This window comes from Zychaea mexicana (assembly GCF_025766255.1).
Source record: "Zychaea mexicana strain RSA 1403 chromosome Unknown BDB00scaffold_108, whole genome shotgun sequence".
Classification (NCBI taxonomy): domain Eukaryota; kingdom Fungi; phylum Mucoromycota; class Mucoromycetes; order Mucorales; family Lichtheimiaceae; genus Zychaea; species Zychaea mexicana.
This window is the reverse complement of record NW_026516771.1, coordinates 1-18,096: the sequence shown is the minus strand read 5'-3', so window position 1 is coordinate 18,096 and position 18,096 is coordinate 1. Positions and strand designations below refer to the sequence as shown.

Sequence of the window (18,096 nt, the reverse complement as noted above, 5' to 3'; positions counted from 1 at the left end):
AGGGTTGGAAGGGTAAATTAAAGGAGATACAAACAAAGAGCGACAGACCAGTCTTGTGAAATTAAGTTCTATCGGTTTGTGCGTTGAAGACCAGTTTTTTTCTCAACCTTGTACCGGAAGCCAGGTAATACGGTACATATTGTTGCATATACTTCTCCACGAAAAGCGCAGTATCGAGTTTCTGGATAATACAACTACCGCTACTATGCTCCCCTTTCTCTCACAAATCAATTAATACTCGCGAGAGTGCAGGCTAGTACTCCTTTAAATTCCAAGTTCATACCAAACCATAAGTGTAGCTATACAGTAAAGTGTTTTATGCATGCACTCATTCTAATTTTATTGATGCAGCTAATCTACAAAAAAATCTGTACGTGTAGTTGACAACGCAAAAAAAAAGTCCATTTGTCGTGACCAGCTTTTTTGATAGGTCGTACCTTCTTGGTTGAAATTGAGTGAGATGGGTAAGTGCCTAATTGCACTGTACACACCTAAAGAGATGATTCGATGCCTTTGTGCCGTTCTTCTACTTTATATTCGGGGCGTTTGATCCATTCTCAATACGCGTGAATATCAGTTTTCAACCTGCTGCCAACAGTATTTTTTTCGTCAAAACGCTCAGAATCAATGCACCAGACTTGGAACATTATAATAGTTGATTCCTTTTTTGTATTACTGGCCTGCCTATCGGATTACTGCGAATTGATCATTCGCTATCATTTTGACAAAAAAGTGGTTTAGACAAAATTTGAAGGAGTCTATAAAAAGTGGACAATCGGATACGCCTAGAGGAAATCATATGATGCCAATGTAGAAAGCTTCAATATGGAACATACTTGCTATCTAAGCTCCGTTGTAGTGTATTGGGCAACATGTCCGCTAAGGCGCAATTGTATGAATTTACACTGCCGAAGAAAACAATCCTCAAACGTTATAAAACGATACAAGGCATTGAAATGGATTTCGTTGCAAAAGAAGATTATTGGAATATCCCACATTGGAGAAAATTAAAATGCGAAACTAGGTCGACTACACGCATCAACTACAACGCTTATAAGCCATCGTGGTGATCATTGCGTAACTTTGATTATCAGGAACAAAAGTAAAAGATCCAAGCAAGACCGTGATCCGACAAACGATCAGGATCTAAGCAATTCCTCCAACCAGCTTGCGTTTCTCGGGGAGCGTTCAAATTTTCTGGAGCATACACGTTTGCGCTGCTATATATTTAGTCTTCAGCCTTGAACTTTCCAGGAATTGTTTAATATCAGTACATTAAAATGCGCCACGATTTGAGACGAACGAACATGTTGTTGAAAAAAAGATCCGGATAGCGGCTGCCATTTCTCCTTCTTCTCGACCATCATCCTTCAAGAGTAAAAGCATTCTTGTAGTTTCGCAGCTCTATGAATCTATGCAGTCTATTAACAAGAGTGCTCTCGTATTTTGGAAGAAACGTATACCTTTGTTTTACGCCGCCATTTCTGTAGTTGCTTACAAATGAGAATACAGTCGTAAGCGGAGGAGATGAGATGGCTCGGTTGTTGCGCGCTTAATACAATTTACTGATGAAGAATCATATATCCGTAAGTAAAATCACGCGTATAATATTATTATTGCATCGTTTACTCACACATTCTTTAACACCTCGTGCCACGCCAACTCTTACCAACAAAAGTAAGCTGACTGATGCAATTGGCAATTTGCATTGTATATGTGTATATGTGTATAGCACGATGTGCCACATAAATTATTCATGCAGGTTACGCGACAGAGATAATGCGAGGATGCTAACTAAAATGATAAAAGGGTCATTCTTCGCCTGTAAGAGCGAGGGAGAAGTAACGCAAGCTCAAACGCCACTGACAAGGTGGAATCCGTTTACGAAAGACGAATGGTCAAGAGAAAAGTGGCACTTTTTGAAACCGGAGAATAGCGGGAAAAAAGGCATCCTACTTGCGTTATAAAATATCGTATAAGCCCTTTTTAAACCAAGCTTTGACAATGCGAATCCGCAGCAGTCAGTCAAGCTTGAAGTCAAGCGTGTTTCAATTGCTGCCGTTGGTGGTCATTTGTTTCAAACGCATCTTGCATCACAGAAAAGAAAAACACAAACGCAACCTCGTTGTTTTACATTTAAGAACATTAGCAGGGTCCGTGCGTAGAGAGCACGGTGTCAAAGAGTTGCCACCGCTTTATATGCACTTGAAAAAGATCCTAAGTCTTAATCAGTACATTCACAAACAAAGTACAAAAGTACATCACAAGGTCGATCTATACGCGAGAGATCTTTCTTTGTGAATTGGGATGGCATTATCCAACGATAGATTAACTTTCCGTTATAATAATAATCAAAAATAGAAAGCTTCTCTTGTTGATTATTATTTTTTTGTCATTTTCTTATTGTATTTTAAAGAGAAACCCTCTTTTCTAGGAAGTTCCAATAGAAAAAGAGGGGAAAAACTCCTGCTGTCTCTTTTTTCCAGGAAGACAACAAAACCTGATCGAAGACGCAGGTAGTGAATGGTCGCTACGCAATGAGAGACCTTCGCCATTCACTAGTGGCGCCCGTCCCGTGTGTGCCCACAACGTCAACTAAGCACAAAGATGCCTCAAGGTTGTTGTACTACGTTGGTGCAGCCCTAGGGCATGCTTCCAACAACCTTGCTACCGTTGAAGCATCTTTCGGGTGAAAATATCCACCTCGACTCGGCGGATAGCTTTCCAAGTCAAGGATTCACACAACACTTTGCGCTTCATAAAGTTTGTGTAAATGGAACTGAAGAAGAAAAAAAAATGGGAGGGATGGGGGGTTTTTGGTATTCTTATTCAGACAATTTTTTTTGCCGTCACGCTCGGGTCTTCAATGAAAATCCATCATTTTTGATTGGCTCCGCTCTGGTTGGCTCATTTTATGGACCGCTTATATCATATGACGCAACTTGGCCTAAAAGCAAAGGGAAGGCGAAGGAGATGTGTAAGTGATAGTCGTCGTGAAGAAGTCAAATACGCTACAGCAGCAGTGATCGACATGCTATGTATGTTTCACCATGCCGATGTACCCTCCGATACTGTCGCCGCTTATTTTGGAAAGAAGTGTCAGTGCACGCACCCAGCCTCCGCGTCAAATACAGGTACGTTTCGAATGCCAACTTGTTCAATGAGTACGCAAGAAAAAGAAAAGGTGCGACTGAACAACTCAATTAGAAATGACAAAGAAGAAAGACAGAATGCCAACGATGATTAAGTACGACGGATGAGTGCTCGTGTGCGATCTGGGAAGCAGTAACTGCTAAATTGCCAAGGACTCGCATCATTTGCCCTGGCGGACCAGATATCTACAAGTGATAATGTGGATTCTGTTCGGCCCATGGAGTATTCTGATGAAAGGTTGCTTGACCCACGTTTGTATAGGTTGCTGATTTGTTATGTATACGGTGGCGAAGGTGTGGCAAGCTCCTTTTGCGGAGACATGCGCAGCTAGCAAATCGGGCGGACACTTTGTTATTGCGATCGGGTAGTAGTGCTGTCAAACTAGATGACGAGGACTGGTAATGTGTCATTCTATCAGGACCTTTCAATTATACGATGTTTGGTTCTCCTGTTGGACTTTCCACTGCGTTCATTTTTTCCTTTTTACACCTCTTAAGGCTTGGATGAATAAAGTTAAAAGAGCGCAAACTCCTCGTTGTTGATACATCCTGTAGTTACTGGAAGTATTGCAATTAGACAATTGTCAAGAGCTCTACTATATAAAACATATTACCAAAGTTGTTGACTAAACTCTTCTTTATCCGAATACACAAAGCTGTTTGCTCTCTCAAATTGTAAAACACAACTGATTGCTTAATAAAAGGCAGCAGCCGATGGTCGCGACTGTATATCTACGCACTTATTATTCCCTGGATTGCGATCGCCTAATATGGTGCTCCCGGCGATCAGGCTATACAAGTTTTGGGGTACTCTCGTTAAAAAGAAAGAGTCATTCTCACTTCTTTCACAGACTTTCAATCAAGGTCTTTCTTCATATTATCCACGATGCAGAACATACAGTTGATTAGGTTCATTGACTGCAAGTAGTACAATTAACAAGCGGTCAGTGTGTAGAAATAGATATGTCAGTAAATATATTACCAGGCTTCCTTGCTTTACGCCGTTGCAAAAAGTAGTCCCTGACCATTCGTGCCGAAACTTAAAAACAGTATGGTAAACTCGACGGAGCCCTGAAGAGCGCTAGTCGCCTATTGTGACGCTAGTGTTTTCTTCAAAAGAAACAACCTGAGCGAAGCGGTCGAAACGTTTGATGAATTTGTTGGTCAATGTCATTATAATCCTCTTGGGGACGTTGTGGGAATTTTCAAGCAGGCAATACGTGATCCCAATATATAACAGGCGTATGAGCGCTCTAACATACTTTACATGTCTTTGAATGACTGTAAATGCTGTTTAGGGAAGCATTAAGATGGTGCAAACGCATCTGAAGGCGTCCATTTTGTATTACATATATGCTCTTCAAGCCCATTATTCGGTTCAAAAAGTTGGTGGTTATGAATGGCAGAAAGGCCATGTCGTTGTTTGAGGGTCCGTTCATTGGTAGCTGGTGTTCCTTTTATTAATCATAGAAACATACAGTGTTATTAAATGCACTAGAGTTATGATATCGCTATATACTCGTTGATTATAGACTACATCGCTGTCAACGCACAAATAGAATTATAAGTCCTTTTCTCGGCATTGAATGTAGGTCTCTCGAATTCAACATTGTAGTCTACCGATTTGGGTTACTCAATGTAGACATTGCTGTAGCTGTACCCCCAGATACTTGTGAAAAGTTTTCTTACGGATAAGCAAAGCTGAGAAGAAGGTTGAATCACCAATTTGAGATCATACACACCCCGCACTGATACATAAATCCGGATCATAAGTTCCATCCCAGTTTGTTAGCAATACTTGACAAAATATGTATGCAAGATGTCTTTAACTTCCACACCCCTTTAGTTTCACACAAGATTTGGAAGAGCTTGGCTTTGAAATTAACGGGGTATTACTGTATTACCGCCGACGACGACGGTAACAATGGTGGCCAGTACTATGTCACTTTGTATGTACCACAACTGTGATTACCACCGCCTTTGTACCTGTACAAATGAAACTTTAGCGTTTCTTCCCCCTTTTCCAATAAACTTAAAACAGCATGAATAGATCCATTTATACGATATGTCCATTTAGCTTTAAATGAAAGACGGGGGGTATATGTATACTATTATTCTGTGATAAACTTTACAATGATATAGTGACAAGACTTTAGCATTTTATACTTGCAAATGTGATCGTTTACTCCCATTCAATTTAAGCTGAATTAAAAAACTTGACACCCATACTCTCATCGTCCGATGATCCTTTGAAAAGCTGGGCAACGCCGCGTTTTGCGAGAAGTTGAAGTGCTTTGAGTAAAATGAAGTGATCCATTTCGTAAAACGCTATATTTCATTATCAGATGTTAGAGCCTCGATTGATCCCACCCCCGCGTTTGCAATACATCCCAAATCCAAAGCTTCCCAAACTTACGTTGATCTTCTGCCAAGTCGCCATGTGCTATTTCATGCACAGTCAAAATACTATTGTTGTTCATGCCCGTTTCATTCACCTATTCAACATTTGATATAATTTTAGCCAACACGAATGTATATATAGGTAGCATTTTTCCTATGCCACTTTATACTGTGGTTTTCTCTTTCCCATACCCAATTCAGTATCAAAGTCGCCCAATCGCTGGGTTTACGCCAATAAATAACTGCTTGCGATTTAGTACCTTTGGGTCCGTCTTCCCATTCCGCATCACCTACAATTATATATTTTGGGCATAAGTAAATCGACTTTATCTTTTTTTTCGAAAGAGCTGGGTAAGTATGCTTTCTTTTTACCTCGCTGTACCATATTATCCACAATTTCTTGCAAAGTTTCAAAAGAGAGTCGACCTAAAATAGTGGGTGAGGGTGGGTCATATTAGTAACCGGGATGAACGCGTGTGTGTCACCTCTCCCATTTATTTTAATTCCAAGAATTACGTTTAAGCTTTGAATTCTCAAATAGTTGAGATACGCCAGGTGCTGTTGCCTCGTGTAAATCGATGCGAAACTTGTTGTAATGGCGACAGTAACTCAAGATCAGTTCGCTCCACTGATTAAGCTGACTTTCCCATGTCGAATCGGTAGGCTGTCGACTATATGCTTATACATCTCAGTCTTTTTCTTCTCGTATATCCACGTTTTCCCGATATATATATCCGTTGACGTTTGTTTTTCTTATTAATAAATGGTTGCTGCATGATGCTTACGTATAGAATGGTGGAAAGTTGTGAATGGAGGGAAATGTGAACTCGGCTCGCGTGCTGGTCATTTACTTTTGAATAGAAAGAAAATCGAAACCTTAAAATTTGGCAGCGGCCTTGGTTCTTTTAAAAAAAAAAGAGGAGAGACGCATTTTTCTACACATGTATGGCCAACATTAAGCAAGTATGGTTGAAATGCTGGAGCCACACATCAATGCGTTGTCAGAGTGATGCTACCTGCTTATTATTATTGTTAATCTCACTCGTCCATCCCCGCTACAAAGCAATATCCAATGATTGCGCACATCCTCCATGTCAATATCCTCATATAATCTGATCGATGTTGCTGTGAAAAAAATGTACAAGTACTTTTTGTTTATCTATGATTTGAAGGGGAGAGGGACGGTAGAAAAAAACATACAAGGGGTTCTTTTTGGGTGTGTGTGTGTGTGTTGGTGTGTTCGTAAATATTAGAGTATCTAGTTCTTGGAAGGCTTCTTGGCTATTATAAAAACGGAAAACAAGGAAAAAGGTCAAACACCTGGTATATACCCACATACATTCATATCCACATTGAAAAACAAATATACGATTACTTACTGCCATACTTGGAGCGACTCGTAGTACGGGTAGCAACGCCTTGTAAATCCAAAGCACCACGCACCAAATGGTATCGAACACCTGGCAAATCGGGAACACGACCACCACGGACCAACACAACAGAATGTTCCTGCAAGTTGTGGCCTTCACCAGGAATGTATGCAATCACTGACTTGCCGTTGGTGAGCTTGACACGCGCGACCTTACGTTGAGCAGAGTTGGGCTTTTTAGGTTTTGTCGTGTACACCTTGTTGCAAACGCCTTTTCGCTGATAGCAGTCATCCAATGCTGGTGATTTGCTGACGTTCTTTTTTGATTTGCGACACTTTTTAATGACTTGATTCAGTGTGGCCATGCCAGCGTTTTGTTGTGTAAGCCATGGTCGTGCTACCAAAAGTGAAGTGGCGTTGGTAGCAAATGTGTTGTTGATGGTAGGACGTGCAGCGACGGACGAAACAAGGGGCGTCAATAACCGGGTTTTATTGAATAAGGATCGTACGGCCTGCATGTTGTTTCTTTTTCTTTTATGTCAAATGAAAAAAAAAAAGAAATGAAAAATAATAAAGACCCACCTGGCACTTCCGAACTCGCAGAGAAAAAAAAACAAAAAGTGCGGCGGTTGAACTTGCACACACTTCTTTACGGTGTTGAACAAGAACGCCGACAACATTTTGTAACTTGTTATTTTTGCACGTATATCTATATATTATGGTCTTGAGAGTAGCCGGTTCAAGTCTACGTCGACTTCCAACTACAACAGCAACAACACGGCTCAAACCGTTTACACGGAATCGAGCTTTATTCTCGACCACCGCTCGTATGTGTTCACTTTCAGGCTTTCTGTTTTTGACAACCTGGCTGATTCCCCGAGAAAACCTATAAACAATTTGAACAGGTACATTAAAACAGCAAGAGCCTGAGTATGGAACCATTGACCCAAAACGTCTCCAATACCCACGATTTGCACTTGATCGTGAACGCCATGGCTCGTGGAGTACCGTTCAAGATATACGTCAAAAGACACAGTTGCTCGACAATGGCCAGAAAGCAGACGACACCATTGTGACATTGACAGGACGGATTCATTCCAAACGTGAATCCAGTGCGAAACTTGTTTTTTATGATGTAATACAAAACGGCGAGCTTATTCAAGTGGTTGCATCCAAAGGACGGTATGAGGGAGACTCGTTTGCAGAAGCCAACCATGCCTTATGTCGAGGCGATATCGCATGTAAGCACCCCGCGCGTCGTTGTTTTTTGTGTGTGTGTGTGTGTGTGTGTGGGGATTGAATAAAAACAAGGATACTCAAACGCTTTGAATTATTAGCATTTACGGGTGTACCTGGAAAAACGAACCGTGGACAGGCAGGTGTGTTTGTGACCCGTGAAATGCGCGTATTGACGCCTTGTCTACAAGATATACCCCGAGCGGGTTTGAAGGATCCGGAGAAACGGTTCCGACAGCGTCATTTGGATATGCTTGTCAATCCGCATGTCACCAAAACTTTACGGATCCGTGCCGAGGTATGTTCACTATATACCTTTGAGAAGAAGAAAAAATTTGCATGTTTAGTGTTGGTGCGAATTTGACATTTTTCATGTAGATCATTAAATATATCCGCCGATTTTTGGAAGATCGAGGCTTCTTGGAAGTGGAGACACCTGTGTTGGCAGATAAAGCAGGCGGTGCAAATGCAAGGCCGTTTATGACTCGTGCACATGCTCTGAGTATGGACATGCAACTTCGAATCGCACCAGAATTATACCTCAAGGTAAAATTACTACATGGTAAAAGGGGGACTCTTTAGAAAAAGAGACAATTGCTGATAACTTTGGCTTCATACTTTTAGCAACTGGTTATTGGAGGCATGGACCGTGTCTATGAAGTTGGAAAGCAATTTCGAAACGAAGGCATTGATGCCGACCACAACCCTGAGTTTACCACTTGCGAATTCTATCAAGCGTACGGGAACCTGGATAGTCTTATGAATGATACAGAAGATATGCTTCGAGGTATGAATTTTTTTTGTGGATTTGTCTGTTGCTCGATAGTTGCAATTACTCACATTCTCTGTTTTTTTTTGTTCTTGCTGCCTAGGGCTAACGCAAGAGGTCAATAATAAGCATGGTCTTCCAGACTCGGTGAACTTTGACAAATCATTCAAGCGCATCCATGTATTGGATCGACTGGAGTCTCTTTTACAGTTACCAGTTGCGGACCTTTTGAAAACGGAAGGTAAAAAAATGACAAACACATGCTACCATGAACTATCAATTAATATGAGTGATTTGCTATTCCATTCAAAAAAAACCCCCCCCAAAGCAGATGCGACGGATCAACTTGTAGCAGCGTGTCGACAACATCGTGTTGCGCTATCTGGGCCGCTAACCATCCCACGTATCCTCGACAAGCTCATATCCCATTTTATTGAACCTGAATGCACCCAACCTACGTTTTTGTATAGCCATCCTGTTGCATTGAGCCCACTTGCCAAGGGGTATACTGACGATAAGGTAAAGAGAAATTACATGCATGATACGGCGTTAGAGCTGGAAAAACAAATTGAACAAATGTATCTGGAAACGTTTTGTTTTCACAGGGTCGAGCAGTAGCTGCACGTTTCGAACTTTTCGTCGGTGGCAAGGAAATTGTAAATGCCTATGAAGAATTAAACGATCCAAACGAGCAGCGTATTCGATTCGAACAACAAATGCAAGAACGACAACAAGGAGATATTGAAGCACCTCTCCCTGATACGGCATTCTGTGATGCTTTAGAATATGGCTTACCACCTACTGCAGGTTGGGGTATGGGTATCGATCGCGTGGTACAGATTCTTACAGGATCATCACATATTCGGGAAGTGCTGGCATTTCCCGTAATGCGTCCAGTGACTTTTACTGAGAATATAAAGTAATATATGCTTTATAGAAATAAACAAATTCCATGCTACCTCTTTTTCTTTAGTCAGAAAACTAACTCTTTGATACTAATTTTGCGAGGGAGTTGATTTTATTCGCATTCGTAGTACAGTAGACCATAGCAATGGAGATGTAGATGTTTAAAGTAGGAGTAATTGTCCTTTTGAAAAGATACATTATTTTAAATGCTATTGATGAGAGGATCCTGTGACGTTACATGTTGATTAATATCAGTATTGTTAATGTTGGTTTCGACATTTTGAATATCCATATCCAACAAAGATCTGAGGACCACAAGAGCTCCAAGTTTGGAGCATAAAACATTGTGCTCCGAGCAAGAAGCCAAATGCACACCTAATTCGATACATTGCCCAAATCTTTTTTAGTCAATCGCGCAATTAAATAAAGATATGCAGCTTACTTACACGAAGGACATCCACTTTCGCATTCACAGTTTTGAAGTTGCTCCACAGACATGTTGACTAAGTCACTAAAAAAGTGGTATGCTTGGCGGATGATACCACTTGGTTGCGTCTCATATAATGCGATCCTGCATCACAAAAAAGTTATTTAACCTTTATCTCGGGAGCGCGCATGAATGCTTTTTCCCCTCCTTTTCTATCCATCGTTTTTACCTTGGCGGTCGCGGTCGTGTTGCATAGGGGCTTTTGCACTCTGTGCGGACATCAACATTGGTGGATGAGGTAAAACTTGGCAACAATGATATCAGGGCATGTGCTAAAACGCGATGGATACCATATGAATGTCAGATTCTTCCATATACTTGGTCATGAGCCATTGATGCATGTGTATGCTGGGGTCCACTGTCTACAATATATATATATATATATATATATGTTTTTCCTTGATCTTGTGTACCTGCACCGTGAATGGATGCCATCCTGTCAATATCTAATTCTTCTAATTTTGCCAAGGCGGTGGAATTGACATCTGCCCATATTCCTGTTGAGTCGCGTAAGATTGGGTCCATATACACTTCCAAGCTATCCATGATTCGATTGCGTTTATCCATTTTGTAGTAACCAAAGACTACTGTCTCGACTACGTAAGCATAGAAAAGCATATTAATTAATGTTATTAACGTAATAACATATGTGTTCCCCTTCTTACTTGAGACTTTTCCGTATGCGACCGTATTACGTCGATTCTCGCGAGAACCGATGGATTTGGACATGGTAGTATTAATGACGTTCACATTGGTATAGTCACGTTGCTGTGTAGTCCAGTCGACACGTGTCAAATGCACCTTGGCATAACGCTTCTCCACATTACATTCTTCGACGAGATATGGTTTGCCTTGATGAATGAATATAGCTCCTGTATGATGATGATAGTAACAGTAAGATATATATTTGAAGCTATTAGAAAGGACTATTTCTTGTAGAACGAAAAAATAAAAGAATATTCACCTTCATAGATTTCAAAAGGAACACGACTCGCTTCGATCTCTTCTAGAACTACATCACGACCGCCGGTTACATCAATGACAGCATAAATTTCTTCGGTGATATTTCGGATGTTTACAAATTGTGCTGGATAAGGGCGGAACCGAGGATGTGGCCGATATTTCTGCATGATATAGATTCAACAGACATATTTGGATGTCATAATCTCAATGTTATTCATTACGAAATGTGTGTTCTGGATGATATGCAAGTAAGCAAGAACTACTACTGCTTTACTACTGCTGTCACCGCTACTTACCTTGTTGCCAATCGATGCAAGGTGCTGTTCACAGACTTCTTGTATCCGTGGTCCAAAATACACTTGATCTGTCTCAATATCAATAGGAAGCTCTTCAGCAGCACATTGAAGATGGTTTTCTAGAATTAAAAGATTGTTTTCTACTTCGAATTGAATGTCATCCAATGGCTTTTCGAACAGCTCTGCCGAATGACGCTAGAGTAAACAATAATATACATAGTACATAGATTGTACGTGGATCAATTATATATTTCCATGTCTTATAGTTAAACAGCACCAAATGCTTACTGCATAAAATTGATCCATTGGATTATTGTCTGCTATCACCATAGAGAGTGAGTCTGTATTCCGTCGTCCCGCACGCCCAGATTGTTGCCACTAATAATAAAAAACAATAACAGTGGAACAACTGCATCAATATATAGTAATACCTATAGAAATGACGAGGTTATCAACAAAATTCAAATCGATACACCACCATTGCAGACTGGGACCACGGCATTCCAACCATAAGGACTGCATCTAAAACGAAAAAGAAAAGAAAACAGTCAATGTCATCATCGACATATGCACAATATGAATACCATGGTGTGTATCTTTAGCAGGATTTGTTCTTCTTTTGTTGTGTATGTGCACATACCTAGTGAACCAATGTCTACACCGAGTTCTAGCGCATTTGTGGCAACGACACCCAGTAAATCACCGCTAAACATCTGTTGCTCAATTTTGCGCCGTTCGTGAGGCATGTATCCACCACGATAGGACATGACCTTTTTTAAGATATCCAATCTCTTTTGCTTTTCCAGGCTTTCTCGTAACTGCTTCATTAGCATTTCGCATGTTTTTCGGATCTGCATATATTGATTGTCAATATTTGAATTCGTCACAAGACTTTCTTTCGCATGGTATGCATGGTAGTAGTAAGGAGAGGGGGGGAGTGCTCTTTTGTTACCTTGCAAAATGCGATTGTTCGTACATTGTGTGAAAGGAGATATTCAAAAATATCAGCGCCTTCAGCTACAGCACCTCTTCGGCCAGAATGTGGATCTGCGGGATTGAGTAGTGGCGGGTTCCATACAATGAATTCCTAAAACGTGCATGCACATTAAATATATATTAATGACAGATCGGGTGACACGCCAACAACAATAAGAACAAATGCGGTAACGCAGGAAAAGTAAAAAAAAAAAGGAAATAGCCAATTTGTACCTTGCGACCACATGGTGCCCCATCTTGATCAACCAGTTTAACGTTATCCACTCCAAATACAAGCTTCATGTGCTAGAATTACGTGCATAAAGTTGATGGTGTTATAGCAACAAGGACTAGTATGATTAATAATAGCAAACGCAGTGATAAATGCTCTTTTCTCCTGAGTTTCCAACAGTATTGATCTTGCTTTACTTGCATATCTACAACAAAGTAAAGTAAAGAAAAAACATTACTGTACCTGATCGGGATGTCTGATCGTCGCACTGCAGGAGACAAATTGGACGGAATCATCACCAAAATGGCGACAGAGGCGTCGTAAACGTCGCATAATGAGTGCTACGTTTGTCCCAAAAAGGCCATTGTATATGTGCAATTCTGAAAAAAGAAAAAAAAACAACAACAACAACAACGATGATGATTCGTTTAGAAGAGAAAAAAGTAAGAGAACAAGGAAACGAGTGCTAACCATCAACGACAACAAACTTTAAAGCCGTCAAGAACCATTGCCACTGTTTGACATTGGGTAGAATCGAATGATGAAGCATGTCAGGATTTGTGAAAATGACACTAGCAGTGCTTCGAATATGCATGCGTTGGTCCGAGGGCGTGTCACCGTCAAATGTTGACACCTATGATTTGGGAATGAACGTTTTGGGAGAAAGGGGCACACGCACCGCTCACAACATGATGCTCATTATTTGCCGTATTACCTTGATATTCGATAGACGGGGACAGTACTGGATAAACTCTTGCAAAGCTCTCATTTGATCCTGAGCCAAGGCTTTGGTGGGGAAAATATACATGGCACGGGCTGTACTATCCTGAAGCAGTTTCTCAAGAACGGGTATTTGATAGATCAGAGACTTGCCACTAACATATCAGGGAGGGGCGAATAAAACGGGGATGTGTGTGTTTATAATAATAACACTTTATAGGTTAGCACTAATGACAGGACTCACTCGATTCGATTCCAGCTTTTTTTCTGGTAAGCAAGTTTAAACAAGTTTTTACCTAGCTGTCGATGTGGCAACGATGACATGCTGCTTGTTCCTCAATCCTTGTATAGCTTCAGTTTGATGTGTGTACAGCTCTGTGATTCCTTTTTGCTCTAATGCCTGTGCAATTTCGTCAGCAACAGGAGGATCAAGCACGCCTAAATGATTTATACATAGGATTACATAGAGAGGGTTGTTGACACATGGTACCCGTTACGAACGCAACGACTTGAGTAACTGCCCTAGCTTCACTTACACCACCCTCTCCCGTCTATTTATCACGTCGTTTTCCTCCTTTTTGTTAACCTACCAAACCGCGCCACTTTTTCAGGAAAACCGCGCTGACATTCTCTGTTCGATAACTGGCCACGGTAGAACTTTTGAGCCTGCATGTAACCAATAATTTCATGCATGGATCTTGCTTCAGAAAGAGAAGCTAGTTGTTGCTGATGCTGCTGCTGCTGCTGCTGCTGCTGGTCAGTACTGCCATCATTATTATCTCGTTGTTGTTGTTGTTGTTGTTGAGAAAGATCTTGTTTCAATTTTGCCTCGAGATGTGCCTCAGGGTCAAGTCCCTGCAATGAACCTCTTTGTAATCAGAAACCTTTTTGTGAGGGGGTGGGGGAATAAAAAACTGGGAAAACGGACATGGAGAATTGGCGAAAGGGGGTCGTTTTGAGGAGAAGGAACAGGACACTACCTTCTTGCGACAAGCAACCACAAACTTGGCCAAACCTTGTTGGAAACGACGGTTTCTGGTATGCACGGTCTTTTGGATCTGATCAGGCTTGATCTCGGGCGTTTTTTTCCTGCGGAAATCCCAGTCGTCGCCTCTATTCTGAAGCGCTGCCGTCTGTTTTTCACGCGCAGCACGCTTGCTGACCAATCTGCCAAACTGCACTTCAAGCACGGGTTGTTTGGACGACTCGTCGTCTTCATACGTTAGTGTAACGAAGTCTGGCAAAACGACGTTAATGGCGGCCAAATCGTCAAGGGTGACATTTGGAACTGCAGACTGAATTCGACGCCATGTCAGAGCAGTGGTGAGCCGTGCGTCACAGAATGCACAAAACGTGTTTAATCGTCCAAACACGTCTTGCAAACGGTCGAGTGCTGGTGGCAGTGTTTGCTCTTGTTGTTGTTGTTGTTGTTGTTGAGCGGTTGCCTTTTTGTTTCTTTTGGTCGCTGGCGGCGCTGTGCTACTACTTGTTGGTGCTTCTTCTGCAGTATCAGCCGTTGGCTGTCGTCCTCTTTTAGTTGACATGTAGTAATGCACGCGATAGAGAAAATCTTGATGATAATTGATTGGATCAGCTGCGCATGCGCAGAAAGTGGAGAGAGAGAGAGAGAGAGAGAGACTGGGGGTGGTGTGACACATACCAAAGTAAAAAAAGACCCGCATAAGCCGAAAGCCGGTGCCGCTATTGAATGGAGTGGTGCATGCATAAACAGTGTCACCGTCACACGTTCTTTTTCCCTTCTTATTAGTATTATTGGTATTATTGCCCAGTGCCCCCCACACATAACACATAACACTTTATGCGTCCACAGTGTGTCACACGCCATCCCACAAGCATTCCTGTTTACTACCCCCCCTCCCCCCGCATTTCCACACTTTTTAAGATGACCCAGTTTGCTCTGTCTGGTTGTTGAGGATGGCGGGTTTGTCTGTTATTAATGACAGAAAAAGGGGAGCGGGTCGATAAAAGGAAAGGTTCGTGAGTGAGTGAGTGTGTGTGTGGCAAGGAGCCGGCCACGAGCAAGGAGGTGGAACGTGGAACAGATCCGAAAATAGCTCCTGCAGCAAAAGCTGGCTAGACCATATTGGGTGGTTAATAGTAGTCACCTTATCTCTGCAAATCCTTATAAAAAGGGGTGCGCATCGTGAGCTTCTTTTTTCTTTCACCTCATTCTGCACTCATTCTCTCATACTCATTCCAAACGCACACACACACACACACACACTCTCTCTCTCTCTCGCATTACACCACTCCAACGCTAATCATTATGGATTCCACAACCATTTCTGTCAACGACGCCTACTCCTACTCTATCCAGGACGGTGACCAGGTCCTCGAGTCAGCTGTTCAGTGTTTGTCTGCCGCCTGCATCGCCCAGTGGCTCCAGAAAAGTCCTAATGCCAGAGCAACCCTGTTCATGGATACCACTGACACGATTGACGTCCCAGTATATGCTTTACGAAGAAGAAACGCTGTCGTGGCCGACCTTCCAGAAGCCCCATCGACCATCACCGCATAAACTACTACCGCTATCTACCATCATCACCATCGTTCATCAAGATAACCTTCTTTCTCATACATCACACACCTACTACTACTACTATTACTACTACTATACAAGCATCACACATCATTAGAAAAATCACCAGAAACAAGCTATGAGACAGCCTTGTTGGTTCCCTTATCCGTCACATATACCATTCACTCCATGTATCTTTTTGGGCCCACATACACACCAAATCAACTATAGCGGAGCGGTTCCTTGCCCACCTTTTTGTTCACTAGTACATTAGACGCACACACACACACATACTCCTTTTGCATTCATACCATCCACTTCTTGCATATAAAACATCACACAACATACACTTCATTAAACTACTTTTCTTACCCTGTTGCACTGAACACAAAAAGAATATTCTTATTAAATTTTTTGTCGTCACATGGGCAATAGCATCTTGTACGCCATTACTTTCTTTTCTGAGACGGATAACTATAACCAATATGCAAAACAGAGCCCTCGAGGGTTTAATTAGGAGAAGCCTCGTTCTTTTTTGTAACCGAATGCCACGTATTTGGTAAACATAATTTAATTTCTTAACAAGACTAATCCACACTGTTGCGCTTTCATAGTGTTTGCCTGCCACCTTCGATACTATGCTAATATATATATATATTACTGTATATGGATGAGGCGTGCGGTGAGCGGGTATCGTAATTTGCATGGCGTCATGCACAGGTTTGTAATAAAAGAAAATTGCTTATGTTGTCACATCAAACTTTCATCAACTACAGTGTGGGCTTCATACTCCTATGTCGATGATTCCTTTTTCACCGTCGAATATCTATAATCGAGCTACTTTATTCCTTAAACAATCAAACACTGCATTCGTCGAGGTTCAGAGAAGAACTTGGTAATTATTCATTTGACTCTAAAGTAGTACTTTTGTAGTAGTGTTAGCCTATATGCAATTAAATTTTAAGCCCAATACCTCCGATGATCCCTATAACTTATTGCACTTTGGCTGATATAGGTACGACGCCAGAACTATGGATTCCAGACTTGCTCTTCTGCTTGTATTAAATTTGTGAGAGTAGTGTATTTATATGATGAAGAACATAGCCGGCTAGTTACAGTATACATACTCAGCATGCAGAACCGATTCTACCGCAAGCAGCAATTAAAATCTAATAAATAAATATCACCACAGACCTTTGCTGTAAAGTAGGCTTATTTATGTTTTTTTGCTCTCCTCGTGTTTAGCACAACAGCATGATTATTGTTCTTTCTGTGCGTACAGCAAAAGACAAACTTGGCAGAAACAGAGATGAAGAAACTTTGAGTAGAGCCGGCAAAATTGGCGTATGGATATGATAGAAGGTAGTAATTTATGGGCCCTTTTAACGAGATATGATAGCGAAAACTTGGTGATTGCATCAAGCAAACTAACAGGATTAACGATGCAACTGAAAATACCCCAAACTCAACTTTTGCAGATGCTTGATTATATATCAAATGATCTAATCAAGTGTGTAAGAAATACGTTCTCAAAAGAAAGCGAAGAATAGAGTAAACATTCAGAGCTCCCGCAAGACACTTTCGCTTGCGTATGCAACTATAGTCGACAAGGTGAAAAAACACCGATTGTTAATTTCAAAGGAGGTATCAGTAGAGCTAACTGTAGCCTACATCGAGATAATGGCTTAAAACAGTAGAAAGAAACCAAAAGTAAAGAACATGAAAGACTATCTGAATTTAATTTCAGTTTTCCATTTCACATTGTAGTAGCTTCCATACACAGAGGAGGAAGACTTCGACTGGACAATTTTACTTACAGTCGTCCAAAGGCGCAGGAGGTAAAACTCGTCACAATAAGGAATACTCAAGGTAAATTGGTTGGGTAGAAACTCGTAAAGTACGTGGCAAAATATGTTCTCATCGTATCATATATTATTCAACAGGGATAAATAAAGCAAAACAAGAGCTCGCTTCAGTTAGCAGAAGAAGAGGATAAGTTGGGTAAAATTTGACCTCAACCTCTAGCCGAGCAACGGCGAGGTAATGAGTAAT

The 18,096-nt window shown here is 41.3% G+C and overlaps 5 protein-coding genes across 5 annotated transcripts; 2 read left to right on the top strand and 3 right to left on the bottom strand.

Moving 5' to 3' along the window:
- Positions 1–5,184: 5,184 nt before the first annotated feature.
- BDB00DRAFT_847986 (vacuolar protein sorting 25) lies at positions 5,185–6,441 on the bottom strand. The gene is made up of 6 exons (XM_053125271.1): positions 6,338–6,441; positions 6,069–6,223; positions 5,925–5,978; positions 5,745–5,842; positions 5,569–5,647; positions 5,185–5,480 (listed from the first exon to the last, which is right to left on the bottom strand). Exons 1-6 carry the CDS (start codon positions 6,397–6,399, stop codon positions 5,350–5,352), a joined length of 579 nt encoding a protein of 192 aa, XP_052974692.1. The 5' UTR covers positions 6,400–6,441; the 3' UTR covers positions 5,185–5,349.
- A 369-nt stretch (positions 6,442–6,810) lies between these two features.
- Positions 6,811–7,286, bottom strand: BDB00DRAFT_791859 (30S ribosomal protein S12; the record flags this gene model as incomplete). Its single annotated transcript, XM_053121067.1, has 2 exons — positions 6,811–6,833; positions 6,932–7,286. 2 exons carry the CDS (start codon positions 7,284–7,286, stop codon positions 6,811–6,813), a joined length of 378 nt encoding a protein of 125 aa, XP_052974691.1.
- A 253-nt stretch (positions 7,287–7,539) lies between these two features.
- Positions 7,540–9,927, top strand: BDB00DRAFT_41293 (putative Lysyl-tRNA synthetase). The gene is made up of 8 exons (XM_053117294.1): positions 7,540–7,748; positions 7,827–8,162; positions 8,259–8,455; positions 8,536–8,703; positions 8,782–8,944; positions 9,030–9,167; positions 9,258–9,445; positions 9,532–9,927. Exons 1-8 carry the CDS (start codon positions 7,640–7,642, stop codon positions 9,847–9,849), a joined length of 1,617 nt encoding a protein of 538 aa, XP_052974690.1. The 5' UTR covers positions 7,540–7,639; the 3' UTR covers positions 9,850–9,927.
- Positions 9,928–10,034: 107 nt separating this feature from the next.
- BDB00DRAFT_932711 (uncharacterized protein) lies at positions 10,035–15,126 on the bottom strand (the record flags this gene model as incomplete). Its single annotated transcript, XM_053129093.1, has 18 exons — positions 14,486–15,126; positions 14,096–14,360; positions 13,802–13,943; positions 13,501–13,660; positions 13,257–13,419; positions 13,029–13,165; positions 12,788–12,859; positions 12,531–12,665; positions 12,219–12,429; positions 12,057–12,100; positions 11,867–11,956; positions 11,579–11,773; positions 11,284–11,443; positions 10,985–11,191; positions 10,733–10,915; positions 10,489–10,591; positions 10,279–10,403; positions 10,035–10,207 (listed from the first exon to the last, which is right to left on the bottom strand). The coding sequence occupies exons 1-18, from the start codon at positions 15,047–15,049 to the stop codon at positions 10,035–10,037; spliced, it is 3,129 nt and encodes a 1,042-aa protein (XP_052974689.1). The 5' UTR covers positions 15,050–15,126.
- Positions 15,127–15,700: 574 nt separating this feature from the next.
- Positions 15,701–16,140, top strand: BDB00DRAFT_847970 (uncharacterized protein). The gene has a single exon (XM_053125270.1). It carries the CDS (start codon positions 15,793–15,795, stop codon positions 16,042–16,044), a length of 252 nt encoding a protein of 83 aa, XP_052974688.1. The 5' UTR covers positions 15,701–15,792; the 3' UTR covers positions 16,045–16,140.
- The last annotated feature ends 1,956 nt before the right edge of the window (positions 16,141–18,096 follow it).

Excerpts from the sequence above, each read along its gene's own strand:
- BDB00DRAFT_847986 (XM_053125271.1), bottom strand. The coding sequence starts at position 6,399 with ATGACCAGCACGCGAGCCGAGTTCACATTTCCCTCCATTCACAACTTT. Across the intron at positions 5,979-6,068 it reads TGAGAATTCAAAGCTTAAAC|GTCGACTCTCTTTTGAAACT; the intron begins GTAATTCTTGGA and ends CCACTATTTTAG. Across the intron at positions 5,843-5,924 it reads GGATAATATGGTACAGCGAG|GTGATGCGGAATGGGAAGAC; the intron begins GTAAAAAGAAAG and ends ATATAATTGTAG.
- BDB00DRAFT_41293 (XM_053117294.1), top strand. The coding sequence starts at position 7,640 with ATGGTCTTGAGAGTAGCCGGTTCAAGTCTACGTCGACTTCCAACTACA. Across the intron at positions 8,456-8,535 it reads CTTTACGGATCCGTGCCGAG|ATCATTAAATATATCCGCCG; the intron begins GTATGTTCACTA and ends TTTTTCATGTAG. Across the intron at positions 9,446-9,531 it reads AGGGGTATACTGACGATAAG|GGTCGAGCAGTAGCTGCACG; the intron begins GTAAAGAGAAAT and ends TTGTTTTCACAG.
- BDB00DRAFT_847970 (XM_053125270.1), top strand. The coding sequence starts at position 15,793 with ATGGATTCCACAACCATTTCTGTCAACGACGCCTACTCCTACTCTATC.